This window comes from Marmota monax, unplaced genomic scaffold (genome assembly GCF_021218885.2).
Source record: "Marmota monax isolate L192 unplaced genomic scaffold, Marmota_monax_Labrador192_F-V1.1 WCK01_AAM20220418_F8-fsc00185, whole genome shotgun sequence".
Taxonomy (NCBI): Eukaryota; Metazoa; Chordata; class Mammalia; order Rodentia; family Sciuridae; genus Marmota; species Marmota monax.
The window spans coordinates 2513142-2528463 of NW_026693278.1; the positions used below are offsets into that span (position 1 = coordinate 2513142).

Consider the following 15322-nt stretch of genomic DNA (forward strand, 5'->3'; position numbering starts at 1 on the left):
ACCAAGCAGCTGAGAAGGTGAAAGGATAGCATTTGTGGGTAAAATGTGAAGAGCTTCCTGTACTAGGCTCAGGGGTGCACCTAGGATACATGGGACCCCTGAAATAGTTGGGGTGGGGCAGGGGTCCCCAGGGGCCATGAATCTGTGCAAGTGAGGTGGAAGAAAAAGGATCAAGAAATCACTCCATTAGTTAGCTAAAAGGAAAAGGGTTCGGACCAGATGGCAACAGGAACGGCAAGAGTGGGTGAAGGGGAGGGAGGGAGCATCTCTTATGGGACTGAGTGACTCATTGAATGGCAGGGCCCAAGGACTCAGAGAGGACACTAAGGTTTCAAGCCTAGTGTGACCAGAAGAACGATGGTGGCCCTGACTGGCAAGAGAAAACTAAAAAGGGGAACCAGCTTGTGGGGAAGGAGACTCGACTAAGTTCATTCTAAATTTAAGGCACTGTTCAGACATCCAGCTAGGATTTCAAGGGAGCAACGGGAAATAGAGCCAGGAAAGAGCCACAAAGAGCCACATACCAGCAGATTTCCACCCAGACTGTGACGGGAAATGCAAAGACCCAGCAGGAGAGAGAAACAACTACAGCACATGCATTCTGCGGGACAATCACCAAGGGCTGGGGAGGCAGAGACCAGCAAAGAAGTGTCACTTTTTACCCTACACTTATCTGTGCAGTTTTAAGTTTTGACAGTGAAAAGGCACTCCCGTATTTTCTGTGTGATTATATAAATGATTTCAAAACAACAACAACAACAACAACAAAGAATTCGAGGGAGAGAAGAGGCCCCAAAATGTGGATCTGAGAGTCGTCCGCACGCGGGGAGCAGGGGAAGATCAATATGTTATTAACACTGTCGAGAAGACGGCAAGGCAAACAGGAAGGGGAAGGAAAACTCCGAGGTGGCCAGACAGGGGGCTGACACACTATGAATGCTCCCAGATTGGCCAGGAGCTCAGAGGGAAGCGGGCAGACAGGAAAGCTCTTGTGGAGGCATCTTTCACTTTGGAGCTGTGGAGACAGATCTCTTTCCTCTTGGGGAGAAGCTTTCCAGGCCTGTCAAGTTTCAAAGGGATCTTCAGAAGGGAAGCAGTTTGGTCAAACATAAGCAAGTGACGCTCTGCAGCTTCTTTCCCTGGGCACAGCTGAGGCCGGTCGTGCGGGCGCCTGGGGGCAGTCCACCGCGGGCTGGAGGCCCCTGCTCACCTCGGCTTCCACCAGCTTCTTTCTTATGCCTTCAGAAGAGTCTTCTCGGTTCTGCAGCTTCTCCAGCTCCCTCTCGGCTCGCTCCTTGGCCTGGCGGATGTTCTGCAGCAGCTCGGTGGCCTCTGTGCTGGCTTTTACCGCCTGTGAGGAAAGAAGGTGCAGGGCACAGAAATCCAAATCCACTCAGTGAAAAAGATGGTGACATGCCCTAAGTGGTACTTTCAGGGAACACTGAGAGTACACTCTCTCCATCTCCCAAAACAGTAAAAGCGTTCTTTCTATTCTGTATTCCATCTATGCTAAGGTGCTACTTTATTTTTAACATCCCTGAATTTGGAATGCATCCTACAATGAAGATTGATGCATTTTTCTTTCTTGTAGTACATAAAATAATGGTGTACCTGATAATCATTTGCATCTTTAATTCAATGTAATGTCGTGAATGCAAACAAAAAGGTCTAGATGGATTGACCTATCTAGCAATTAAAGTATTTACCTCTGATCATTAATTTCCTTCTTATTTTAATTATCTCGTTTGCTAATTTTCCTATGGGGAATTTGCACTACTCTTACAAGAAGAAAACAAGATAAAAGCTATAATTTAAATATTTTTCTTTAAATAAGTCCCTTTCAAAGGTTAGGCATAGTATTAATGATAATTCACAAAATCCAGATTTACAGGGAAAAAAACTAAACCTCTTAAAGTTTATTCTGTATTTACTAATTTTTATTTTGGCCATAAATACACTAGTGGTCTTATAGCACCATAGGAAAGGAAAGACCCAAATTCATGGGACTAACAACTTCACACGTATTTTGCTTTAAATCAAAATTTTAAAAAGTAGTGGGGCTGGGACTGTAGCTCAGTGGTAGAGCACTTGCCTTGCATGTGTAAGGTACTGGGTTCGATCCTCAGCATCACATAAAAATAAATAAATAAATAAAGATATTGTACCAACTACAACTAAAAAAAAAAATTTAAAAAAAAAAAGGAGAAACTGCAAGAAAACGCCAACTCCGAGACACGCACTGTCCCGTAAGGGAGCCTCTAGCCCCATGTGGTCACTGAGCACTTGAAATATGGCAGAAAATTCACTTTTTAAATTTTACTTTTGAGTTTAATTTTAAGTTAAATGAAAAGGGGAATTGGTGTCTGGCGAGTATAGAGTTTTGATATAAGAAGATGAAAAATTTCCAGAGATATCGCCCAACCACATTGAATGTACTTAACTTTACTAGACCGTACACTGAGAAATGGTTATTTAATGTTATGTGGAATATTTTTAATCACAATAATAATAAATAAATAAATATTGGCTCTATTAAACCAAGCCAGCCAACACCTACACAAACACTCTGACAGGAGAGGCATGTCCCAGAACCAAATTCATTCCAGCCCTTGAGTTAAGCATCTAGTGATTGGACAAAGGCAAGGCTTGAAAACTGAAAAGTTCTCACCACAAATAAATAAATAAATATATGGAGTGACAGGTGTGTTAATTACCTTACTTCACAACTGAGGGAACAAATCGGAGCACCATGGTATACGTTATAAACAGAGGCAATTTTTATTTATCAAGTTATATCTTCATAAAGCTAAGGTAATAATAAGTCAATAAAAATTATTAATAAAAATAGAAGCAGGGGATTAACAAAGATTTTGCAGGACACTATCTACAAACACTACCCCCCACCATCACCAACCAGGGGATGACTCCAGGGATCCCCCAACCATCCTCCGGGCAGTCATGCTTCTGATAGAACGGCCCAGGCTTCTCCCACAAATGTGCAAACCGGGAGCCTGGCCCCCTGAGGCGCGAGAAGCCGCCTCCCGGGTGCTGTTGTAGTATAATTAGAACTTTTACTTGAGAGTCTCACACAGCTTGGTTTTTAAAAATAAACACTGCTGACACGTCTCAAAAGGAAAAAGTATATTCAGAACTCTGATATTTTCAGGTAATAGCTCCCTCCCCCTTCATTTTCCTCGGCTCTGAGTGACTAATTCTATTTCTTTCATCTTCAGTGCTCTGGGACAAGGCAAAGAAAAGTCTATGGAAATGGGGGGAAGTTCCTGAGAAATCACCCCGGGCTTACCTTTTCCAGCTTTTCTTGGAGCTCCCGGATTTTGAGCTGCTGCTCGGCATTGATCTATAATTGAAATCCCAGGAAATAAGGAAAAAAGGTAAATCAGCATTAACATCTGCATTTAGTGCAGTTCCAGTCCCTGGAGGTTTTCAGGGGGGTCTTGGGGGTTTGTCTTCCAAGACCTGCTCAAGGTGAGGAGGAGCGGTGGCCTATCAGAGAAGTCTGTGGATGTCGGGTGCAAACTTCCATGAGGACTTTTCCTCTAGGACAAATAACACGTATGTAGCCAAAAGACTAGAAGTCGCAGAGTGCTCCCACGCAATGGGAACTCTCATTCATGTTTTATTAAGTGTCTGCGTTTATGTGTTACTGTGAGGAAGATTGACAAAAAATGAAGTGTCCTTTATCCTTCTGAGAACCAGAGCTAAAGCTCAACATGGTCACCCGAGGCAGACCATCGAGAAAACCTGGAGGGGCTGGGAGCACAGCTCAGGGGTTGAGCATGTGTTCGACTTGGGGTTGCATCCCTGGCACCAAAAAATTAAAGAAAATAAAGTAAAATAAATGTAGAAGAGATTTCTCGAGTCTTTGAGAAAGTATTCTTAATCGATGACTCAATACTGACAGCAATATTTAAAAATCTACCCCACAGAGCAAAGCCAATCACAGAAAATATACCTTCTCAAGTTTGGAATATTCTCCTGCTTCAGGCTTCCCTTGATCCTTAGCCTGTAATTACAAAGGTAAAACACACTGGGAAATCTTAACAACCTAAAAGTCTTATAGACAACAGCACCAATTTTACTTTCTTGGTCTCTGAGACCAAAATAATAATAATAAACAATAATAATGTTATCTCCTGTAAGAAAAAGATCAGGAGTTTTCCAAAAACATCCCATTATTTCTCAAACCTATACTCACTAAGCTAGTGCTCCCTTGTGTCTTGCTAAGATCATCCATGACTGTGCCCAAAGAGCATCCTCCTGGGGGATGGCTGACTACCTTCATCAGTTTATGCTGACATTCTGTCGCTTTCCGCTTGAACTCTTCGGCGGCAAGCCGAGACTCTCTCAGCTCAGATTCGTACAGATCGCTTCGTCTTCTTGCTGAGACAAGATCCTCTTCCAACTGATTCATCATCAGCCTCATTTCTTCCACTTGAGCCTGGTACTCCTAAAGAGCAGGCAATGCAACAAAGGTGAACTCTGGAACTCCGGGAGGAAAAGACAGGCTACCGACCATGGAGGGAGAGGCACGTTGACAGAGAAGGACAGAGGACCGACCCACAAACAGAGAGAGGTGAGTGGACAGACAGACCCAGCAAGAGACAGAGTGGGCAAAGGGGAGGAGCACCAGGAAGAGGAGGGAGCAGATTAGATCTCTACACTGCCTTCCTGTGTATCATGGATCTCACACGCCGAAAATAGGATCCTCTGAGCAAATGACACCACACATTATGAGCTGCACCTTAAGGCAGAACTCAGGAGCGTGTAGAGGGCTGTCCTTTAGACGAAGATAAACTGCTTACGTGTAGTTCTCCTCCAAGGGTAATCATTCCTATAGATTTGTCCTTTAGAAGTCATGTGCTCCTAACACAATTAGACATGGTACTAGTTTTAAAATTAACCTTTCAGACGGCACCAGAGGGTAATTGGAAGTCTCAGTGGAAAGCATCTGAGAAGGTGAAACTCATCATTGTCAGTTTCTCACCATTAATTTTTCTGGCCCCAAAATTGAAGGATGAGCTTAACATTGCTCCTGCAAAGCAAGTCACCCTGAAATCTGGAAGAATCACAAAACACTGGCTCTGGATAAAATAACTCGTGAGGAAAAAGTCTCAGGAAAGAATTATCTCATTCCCCAGAGCAAAAATTTTTCAAGTGATCCAAACAGCCCTGACCTTTTCAAAAATGAATTGCTAAAATCAAAACACAACATTTGAACGGAGATTTTTTTTTTCCCATGATGGGATTTACCAGATGAAATGGGCAATGGTTTTGAAAAATTCTGGATCAAGTATAAAGAAAGATATTCTTCATTAGCAAAGTCAAGGCTAAGTATAAGGATTATATCTGAATAAGCACTAATCAAATCCAAGGTGACTAGGGTGGGGAGGAGGTATAATATGAAAGGTACAAGGGATTAAACAAAAGACTGTCTTCGATGTTCATAAAACACAGCAACGCCTCCAAGACCTCTTCTCCCAGGAAATAACTGGTAAGGGATTTTTTTTTAAACCAATAAGTTTGCCATTTATGCTTTTTTAATAACAGGATATTAGAACACTTTTTGTCCCACCATAACAGGTGATCTCTTAATATGCATGAAGGGGAGGTGATGTTTTTACAAAGAGCGGTAGTTTCCATGTAAGCAGCTCTTCCGCTCCAAAGGTAGAGAGGAAAGGAAAATGTGAGCCCAAGGAAGGGTGTGGGTCTCACTTCACTCTCTCCCACCCAAAATACACTGTCACTCAAGTACAGTTTAGGATGCTGGGCACGTGGACCCTGGGTGGGGCACACTGAGTAATGATGCTTCATAGCCTGCATACGATCATCAAAACCCATCAGAATTCACAACACAAGTGAAATGGTGTATGTGTTTTGCTTGGGGTTTCTGGACCCTCCTCTGCCAGGGCCACATATGACAGTGACTTTCGTGACTTTTGACACTAGGCCTGCCCTGGCTTCTTCCCCCAATCAAAAGAAAAAAAAAAAAAATTACATGTATATATAAATGCATACACGTATATACACACATATGCATAAATGTTTTATAACTGCATTTATTTAAATATAAGAATGTCAATATTATCTATGTATTTGATATAAAAGTTCAATTCTTTTGGAAGGATTTAAAAAATAAGTATTTTACATGACCCTAAAAGTATAGTGGCCCCTTGTCCCTGAGCCTGCTGTGCCTAATGGGAAAACCAGTCCTGCCCACACATAAACCCCAACTATGAGGGCAGTAAAGGGCTGAGGAGTCTCAGGCATCTATTGTCCTCAAGCTCTCTTTTTGGTCTTGAATTTATGTGAGTGCCGAGGGAACGTAATTTTTGTGTTTTGTCAGGAGCAAGGATAGAACGTCTGTCCCACTGGGCCCCCGTCATCTCTCCTTCCTGAGCTGTCAGCACCCAGGGGAAAGAAGGCAATATCCTTGTCGTCTATCGGAGCTCTTGGATCACCTGACCTGTTACAGGCAGCAAAAGGAACCTAACACATTTGCTGATCTTCTGTTATTAGACTGGAGACTTCAAGGAAATCCTATAAATCCAACAGCTAACCAAATCCCTATTTGGGGAGAAAGCTGAGAGATGATCGGTCTGTTCCCAGGGTTGCTGGGTGACAGCTGTCAACTCTGAGTATGGGACATCTGTGGGCAAGAGCTGGGCAGGTCAGAGGAGGAACCAGGGACAACTATGATGGCCCATCTAAAGTAACTCTTCTGAATGGAGCTTCAGAGTTTGGGGGAAGGAAGGAGCAGGCATGGTCCTATTCATCCAGATACCCCCCAAAAACAAAAGGCTTTGGGGTAACCACACCTCTATTTCCTTTCCTGAGGAGGGGATGGGTGAGGAGGAATCAGCAGTTGCTATAACAGTGCCTGAATCAAACTATCCCAAGTGACCTTAAGGTATTTTCATTTAAAGTCGAATCCAAATACTCTATAAGGGGTAGCTAGGTAGGTAGAAGGAATATATATTTTTTAAAAACTAAACCGTTGTACAGAAAATTAGCTTTTTAAAGGAAGAACAGGGAATTAATCCCAAATCTGGGAGGAATCAATATGCTGAAAGACAAATACTGGAAGTTTGCTGTAAGCATTAAAAGCTTTTTCCTGGTTTGCAAATATCCTGCTCTCACAAAACATATCACAAGTTATTTCAGTGTATCCTCCTTTCAGTGAGAAATACAATCTGAAACCAAGAAGATTTCTTCCCCCAAATGGAACTTTTAGCAGTCATTAAATCTAAAACTCCACATGTATGCCAACTGTGATATGAATCATAAAAGACATTTCTTTGAACTCAATGACCAGCATAAACCTTTTCAAAATGTCCTGATAATTCTGTTTCTATGGAATTTATGGACCCCAGCTGCTCCCTCTGGTGGCCAAACACAGCTTTCATTTCCCCAGGACGTCTCCAAAAAGTAAAATTTCCAAACACATTGAACTAGTGAGAGAACAAGAATCCTACCTCCTGAAACTTTTAGGATGAAAAACTACATTGATAAAAGGGGCATGAGTCACCTGTCAAAGCAGAGTTCTCAGAGTGTGTGTGTTCCCTTCAACATCTCTAAGGTTAGTATTGTTCAGAGGAGCCTGGTGATCCGCTTGCAGTTTCCTATGCACATTTATTTATAACAATTTTATCACGCAGGGGGATATTAATCTATCACTTAAAATATCAAGGGGACAAACATAGTATGACAACAGGGCGCCCCCCCCACAAAGCACTCTTTTCTTTAAATGGATCAAGTCCTTTGCAGGAGCTTCTCGGGTTCATACCACCCAGATGGCCAAGTCTGTGCTACCCCAAGATGAAAATGCTCATTTCCATCAGTGTTCCCATTAGGTTTTCTGAAGTGAATGAGAGTTGCCTGGCAGCTGATAATTCAGCTCTCCAATTACTCATTGCCATCTATTCATTAAAGTTTCTATTTACAGTTTCTTCAAAAGACAGAAAAATCCATGCTAAAAAGGAAACAATGAGGCAATATAAAAAATGAGCCATCTAGAAAGAAAACCCTTTTAGAAAGGAGGAAAAATATAAAGAGAGAGGGAGAGTGGGCTTTTTAAAGACATCGGTTCCCTTTTCTGAACACACAGGGGACGGTTTTCTGCTTTCGGATATGGTTATGTTCATCCTGACTTGGCCTGAATGGCTCAAAGTTTTCTTCTAGGATATTTTTTTGCATAAGTAAAACTATGAATTATCCTGGCTCCTCTCAATGTGGGTCTGGAAGGCTATAAAAATATTTAATATTTTTGGAAACATCTAAAGCAATGGTTAGCAAATTTTCTCTACAAAAAGTCACAGAGTGAGCAGTTTCAGCTCCGCAGACCAAACAATCTCTGTGACGTTTCACCTCTGCCTCCACAGAGTGAACCGTAGCAGTGACAGACAGGTTAATGAATGAGCATGGCTGCGCTCCAGGAAAACCGTACTTATGGACACAGAAATTCGGATATCATGAAATTTCCACATGTCACAAATTATTATTATTTTTCTTTTGATTTTTTTTCCCAACAATCTAAAAACATAAAAACCATTCTTGGCTTATGAGCCATAGGAAAAAAATGGTGGGTCAGATTTATCAGAGGCTGAAGTTTGCCTAACTTTGCTCTGAACCAACAACTTTTTAAAAAGAGTAGACATTATGGGATGAGACTTCAAAAAGAGTTGCACAACAAGCACAGTATGATTTATATAAACCATGGACAATCTCAAGTGACCTACCTACCTTCTTCTCCCCCTCCAACCCCATTCTCTCTCCTCCCCCACCCTCACCCTCTCTATCTCTCAAACATGCCTGAACTTGGAGGACCCCAGCCGGCCAAGTGGCTGCTCTGCTCCAGGCAAGCTGTCGTACCTGCTCTTTGATTTCTTGGAGCTTCCGGCTCTGCTCTCTGATGTCATGGAGAAGCTGCAGTGCTTTGTCATCCTCCTGGGACACCTCCATCCGTGCTTGCTCCAAACTTCGCTTTAAGCTCTGCAGAAAGCAAAAATTTTAATAGGGATGCTCCACGGATCCTGCTCTGGTTGAAAAGATTCATTAAGGGAGCCGCAAGCTGCTTCGCCGACACCAGCACAGTTTCAGGTGACAGACCAAAGTTGACAATTTCCAGTTGGTTGCCGATTCCAGTTTTTCATCCTGTAAAACCCCTTGATTCAAGAAACATCTCAAGCTTGTGACCTTATGGATCCAGCCTAAAACTCTATCAACCCTGCCACCATCTACCTAATTCCATCTCCTGCACCATCTACCTAATTCTCGAAGGTACTTACTTGTATGTATAGGAGTAAAAACCAGTAAGATCCCTCGGCCATTAAACCACCATCTAGTCTTTTCTGTTACACTAACTATTCAGGGACCCTCAGGTAGATATGCTTCTTTCAAAGCTGCAATTATTTCCTCTACCCAGTTGTTATTTGAGAGTTCAGTGGACTATCTCCCCTTCCTGGCTAATTTTTCTTGAACACCTATCATCCATAAGGTTCCCTCAATGCTTCAATGGCACTGAAATATGTATCTGAAATACACAGCTGAATAACTTCACCCACCACTGAAAGGCAGCCAAGTCTGGAATGGAAACATAGCAGTTATTCTTAATCAGCCACGTTCTATAGATTTCCTCTCCCTTGTGGGGAGAAAAAAAAAAAAAAAACTTTAAAAATGTGTGATTCAACTTCTTAAGACTGTTTTTAATTGGGCACATTAAAAAAACACCTGAATGAAAAATTTAACGAGACAATGGAGAAGACAGTCTACTCTTGTGAAGGAAAGAAAAAACAAAAGTCACATGGTAAATGACAGCTGTCACTACACTGTTTCTAGGGAATGGGAGATTGATTGGGGGCAGGTTGGAAATGTTTTCTTGTATACATTTGGGAGTTTGGTTCCCAAGGCTGATTGTTTCGGGCATGGTGTGGACCAGAGAGGTTGGGATGGGAGATGTTAGGACCCTCTGCAACTTGCTGCAGTGACGGCTGACTCCCATCTCCAGGCTCCGTGGTATCAGCAGCCTATCTCGACCTTCTGTGGGAAATGAGTGCAGCCTCCTTCCCCAGGGACCTCACACCTGGTTCGTGCTGCTCTGAAATCGCAGATCTCGTCTTGCACTCTCCCTGTCTCTACTCTCTGCCACTGGCTGTGATGTGCCTCATGAAGCTGTCATGAAACAGGATGAGACACACACAACAGGAAGTGCCACCTCCAAGGGAAGGGGGCTTTGGGGAAGGCTCACACTGCATTCTGTGATGTAGGTGGCAAGGTCCTGCTCCAGGAGGGATCTCTGAGTCTCAGAGGCCTTCAGCTCCACCTCCTTCTGACTAAGCACAGCCTCCACCTCTGACACTCTCCGATGTAACCGGGTCATTTCCTGCTCCATCTGAAACAGACACATCGACAGGTTAAAAGGGCCCCTGGAGGTCCTTCGGAGCAATCAAATCCCAAGCAGCCTCCGAAACCACCTGGTGGTCTGGGCTACTGCTAAATCGCCAAAAGTTGGGGTTGGAAATACCATTGTTTCTTCGCCCGGGAGCACACAGGTCTTCGCAAGGACAGTCACCAAACGCTAAGTCACTCCTCTCATCCAAGTCCTGCTTCACACTTGGTCACTTCTCTAACCCCGTTAGCAAGGAAGCCACCATCATCATTTTTCACCTGTTTGCTTTTTGCTTTTGTTTTTTGTTTGGCTTTTGCAGACGTCACTTTAAAATTTATCCCAAATCCATCTTGATCCCCCCCATCTCCTTGCAAAGATCTAGAGGGCAAATCCAGGACAGGGCAAGGAGCTATGTGTGCGTCTGCACTCTCAGAGGAGTCCCAGGCAAGCAGTGGCCTTTATTAGTTTCCAGAGAGTTGTCTCTGGGCAGGAGCAGTGAGTGTTAACAGACGTGGAGCATAATCAACACAGTGGCCGCAGTGACAGAAGCAGGAGTTTTTAAGGACTAGGAAGAGAGACTTCTCATCACTCAAAGCAGATGGGATGCATCTCAGCCACAGGTGAGGACCCCCGCCACCTGCCGGAAGGAGCAGACTTCGGGCTGGGTCATGCTGAGAAGCGGGCCGTTTTAAATCCAGGGCCTCCTCTGGTTAAGATTTAAAGGATTGACGGCAACGTCAAGGCCCGAATTCATCTCCCTCTGAGCTGCTGGAGGCGCGACTTCAGCGAGGGAGGGACGGCCTCGCTCTCTATGGATCAGGCGGCTCAGTGCCAGCAGCGGCCCCAGGCGGGTCCCTTGGCATATATTGACGGGAGGATCCTGGAGCAAGGAGGGAGGCCGACTGCAGAGATAAATACCTTGTGACACTTGTCCTGAGAGTCTTGCAGCTCTTTGCTTTTGATGAGAAGTTTCTTTTCCATGGAGCTAGTCTTGGCAGGGGAGTCCAGACCCGACACAACAGACCTGGACAGAAGAAAAACAGAGTCAAGGAGGCCCGCAGGGGAGCCTGAGGCACCGAGGCAGAGACGAGGGACCTTTTAGTGTTCTGGAGCCACCAGCAAAGCTGGCTCAAGTGGCTTCTCATGACATCAAGGCCGTGAGGCAGAGGGGTGGAAGTGGGGGAGGACTCTGATGCAGGTAGCCCTGTGTGAACCGAGGCACCATGGACCTGAGGCAGGGACTCCGCCTCTCTGAGCTCAGTCTGCATATCCGGGGGGTGGTGTGATCAGAGGAACAAGGCCCACAGGCGAGTGCACACGGGAAATGCCCAGCATCGTGCCTGGTGTGCTTCCTCCACTCATACACTCTGTTTCAGTAACCTTCTGGGCACTGGCACAAGACAGTGATCGAGACACAGGGGTCCCTGCCCCCTGGGAGCTGACGTTCTGAGAACGTCAGGTAGATTCATAAACAAAAAAGATAACTTTGACAAAAGGAAGAAATGGAGTGGGGCTGGGGACCTGTTTTAAGCCAGGGAGATCAGGGAGGGCTTTTCAGAGGAGAAGACATTTGACCTGAGACCTAAAGGATAAGAAGGTGCTGGCCATACAAAGCTCTGGAAGGAAACAGGGAGAGGGTGCAAAGGCCCTGCGGCAGAAAGGAACTGACACAGCAAGTGCACGATGAATGTTATTAGTCACTACACTGATCAAGGTGTCACCCCTTGCCCCGGCCCAACCCAGCCAGTTTGGTTTTGTTTCATTTTATAAAAACAGCTAATGCTTATGATGACGTGCCAAATAATGCCCACTTTCCCTTCCCCAAGAAGGTCTATGTCCTAATCCCCAGAAGCTATGAATATGTTACCACATGTGGCAAAAGGTGCAGATTGGTTAAATTAAAGGTCTTGAATTAGGGTGCTGTCTTGGATTACTGAGGTAGGTCCAATGTCATCACAAAGGTCCTCACTAATGGAAACAGAGGAGGGCAGGAGACGTGACAGTGGAGGCAAGGGTCAGAGATTTGAGGACACTACACTACAGGTAGCTGCTAGAAGCTGGAAAAGGCAAGGAGACAGATTCTGCCCTAGAACCTCTAGGGAGTGGACAGCCCTGTCTAGACTGATCTCAGCCCAGTAAAACCCATTTATGACTTCTGACCCCCAGAACTGTAAGATGATAAACTTGTGTTGTGTAAAAGCCACTACGTTGGTAATGATTTGTTACAGCAACAACACAAAACTCACACTCTTATTGAGCCCTGGCCCACACCTGGTTCTATTCCAATGTTAGCCATGTTTTAACTCTTTACTCCTCACAACAAGCCGATGAAGTAGATATAATTTATTATCCTCATTTTCGGATGAGGAAATTGAGGCCTAGGGAGGTTGAGTAACCTGCCAGTTGACAAATGGCTTCTGTTGCTCTCAATAGGGAGCTGGGGGAAAGAGACTGGCTTTATGCACCCAATATAACTCTCCGGAAAACATCACAAAAATAATGTAACAGGCAGTAGACCAGGATGCTCTCCCCACAGAAAGGACAAACTTAACCCCACACAGTGCTCATCCTGAGAAGCAGTTGACTAACCCCAGAGGAGATGCAAGTTCTCATTCAGGGCAGCCTCCCTCAGTGGTTGGTACCTGGGTACAAACCTGGCATCGGTGGAGGGCAGGCCCAGGTGATATCAAGCAAAGTCTCTCACACATGGAGGGACATGGCAGACCCCACCCCTTACGCACAGTCTGTCTTTGTCACCTTGCTCACAGGATTGTAGGACCCGGTTATCAATGACTCCTTGGGTCTTCCTGTCAGACAAGTTCTGCTTTCTGCTGCCCCAAATGACTTCCCTGCCTAAAAGAGGTCAGTTCCCTGCAGCAATGCAAAACACCTCTCTGCCCAATGACAAGGGCTGGCATGATCTGTGCTGGCTGGCTATCCCCCAGGGACAGTTCTGCACACTCACACCATGGAGCAGCCAAGAGCATCAACACCCTAAGTCCCACTGCTCTGTTCAAAATCTGACCCCAGCGCTCAAGAGCTGTGGGCCTTTCCGAGCCTCAGTTTCCTTGTCTCTCAAATGGAGACGATTCTCACCCTCCTTCAGAGTGCCTGGGACGGTTCAGTGGATGGTTCACACACGGCCCTCAGCACGGCGCCAGGCACCTCACGAGGGTTCAGTAAATGTCAAGCGTTACCATTATTGTTTTGTTTTCATTATTACTCCACGCAACTCTATAAACAGCACGTGCCTCTCGAGCCTAAAACAGTTGCTTGAAATGGTAACACAGGGGGCTGAACGTGCTCTGTGCCATTATTCACATTAAAACAAATGGTGATTATTCACAGAAATAGGCAACAGGGAATGAAATCCAGAAATAAATCTTTTTAAAGATCTCATATTGGGCTAGAAATTTTAACACCTCTCAACAGCCTGTTTTCTAGCCAACACACACACGCACACGCACACGCACACGCACACACACTTTCTCTTCGTTTTCATATGAGATGCAATGCTCTGCTGGCCTGGCCTTGAGTTTCCTCCACTATTTCCTTTATTCTTAGTGTGTGGGGCAGGGAACAAGATCAACACCACCCAAGTGGGAGGAGTGATCCCTGGTCCTTCCGTAATCAAGGGTCACCCACATGTCACTAAGTCACAGACATGACATGCGTCAAGGTGACAACATGGGCCACAGCTCTTGGTGCCTCAGCACAAAATGGGCTCCCTTTAAAGAACAATTCCATGGGCCCGTGATGGGGGATGGGCGTGGCCCACAAAACTTAATGACACATGGAGGGCAGGCCCGGCCGGCCATGCTGGATGTTTACAGGGCCCTGCTCCGTGTGCAAACAGACTGCTTATTCACAAAAAAGAAAAAGAAAGCATCTCTAGGTCATTCATTAACGGGGCCCCGAGCGGGGGAGATGTGCAGCCAGCACTCGCTGGGGACAGTGAGACAGCTCTCCTCGTCACCGAGGTCCAACTCCGCAGTCTGCTATTTTGATGCTTGACAAATGCTCACTGTTTAGAAGTTCTAAGTACAGCAATTAAGAGCTCTTCAAAATAAATACGCTAAAGAAATCATTTTTCTTAGAATAAATAAAAAAATCACATCTAAAAAAAGCTCTGGTAAAAAAAAAAAATGCTGTGACTAAACCCAGCATAGAGCAATAGTCACATAAATAATAACAGGATTGGAGGGTGAGGCTGGAGGGTGGAGGGGAAAGGTCAACACGGCCTCCTCTAAATTCCCTGGTCCCCAGCCCCACTGCACCGTCTGCACCACACACTGATGTGCAGGGCCCACCCAGTGCGAGTACAGCTGAAACCCACGGGCTGGGAGGGCAGCCTGGGCACCACCATTTTTATAAAGCTCCTAAGTGACTCTAATGCACAATCAGGATTGAGGACCGTCATGCTCATCAGAAGAAAGTGCTTGTGATTTAGGATCCAAGCATTCAAAACTCATAACTCTCCCCAGCATTTGGTTCCACGTGGCATTCGGGTTGGCCACTCGGTATCGGGGCCTTGTGTTCATTATTTGAGTGTGAGAACCCCATTTAACATTCAGCATGGTGGGCTATGAATTTCATTCAAGACAAAGTTCAGGCATGAGACAATGAATCTCACTGACTATTCTAAAATATACCATCTCCATGAACTTCTAGAAAAAAAAAATGTTAGACAGGTACAGCTCACTTAGAATATTTACCTTCTATTTATTTTTCTTGTACACATGAAAATCAGTTCCTAGCACCAATGGCAAGCTCTCAATAGAGAGTTCTGAAGGAAAGAGATCCACACACTGCCAATAGACATTTTGAAATTCTATCATAATTCATTTTTATAAGATTTTCATTAGCCATCCTTCTGACTTTCAAAGCAATATCAAATCATTGCTGATAAATGTGTTA

General features: G+C 44.8%; 1 protein-coding gene across 13 annotated transcripts in view; it reads right to left on the minus strand.

The window, feature by feature from the left end:
• The window catches only part of Cit (citron rho-interacting serine/threonine kinase), a 165395-nt gene that overhangs the window by 67128 nt on the left and 82945 nt on the right, over nucleotides 1-15322 (minus strand). For 9 of the 13 annotated variants that reach the window (XM_058583162.1, XM_046456417.1, XM_046456416.1 and 6 more), the window contains 7 exons: nucleotides 11324-11429; nucleotides 10265-10408; nucleotides 8890-9009; nucleotides 4217-4468; nucleotides 3974-4024; nucleotides 3305-3358; nucleotides 1211-1351 (listed from right to left, as the gene is read on the minus strand). In XM_058583162.1, coding sequence (XP_058439145.1) covers nucleotides 1211-1351; nucleotides 3305-3358; nucleotides 3974-4024; nucleotides 4217-4468; nucleotides 8890-9009; nucleotides 10265-10408; nucleotides 11324-11429 — 868 coding nt within the window. The remainder of the gene's footprint in view (nucleotides 1-1210; nucleotides 1352-3304; nucleotides 3359-3973; nucleotides 4025-4216; nucleotides 4469-8889; nucleotides 9010-10264; nucleotides 10409-11323; nucleotides 11430-15322) is intronic. The other 4 variants (XM_046456420.1, XM_046456419.1, XM_046456425.1 and 1 more) reach the window with 1 other exon arrangement.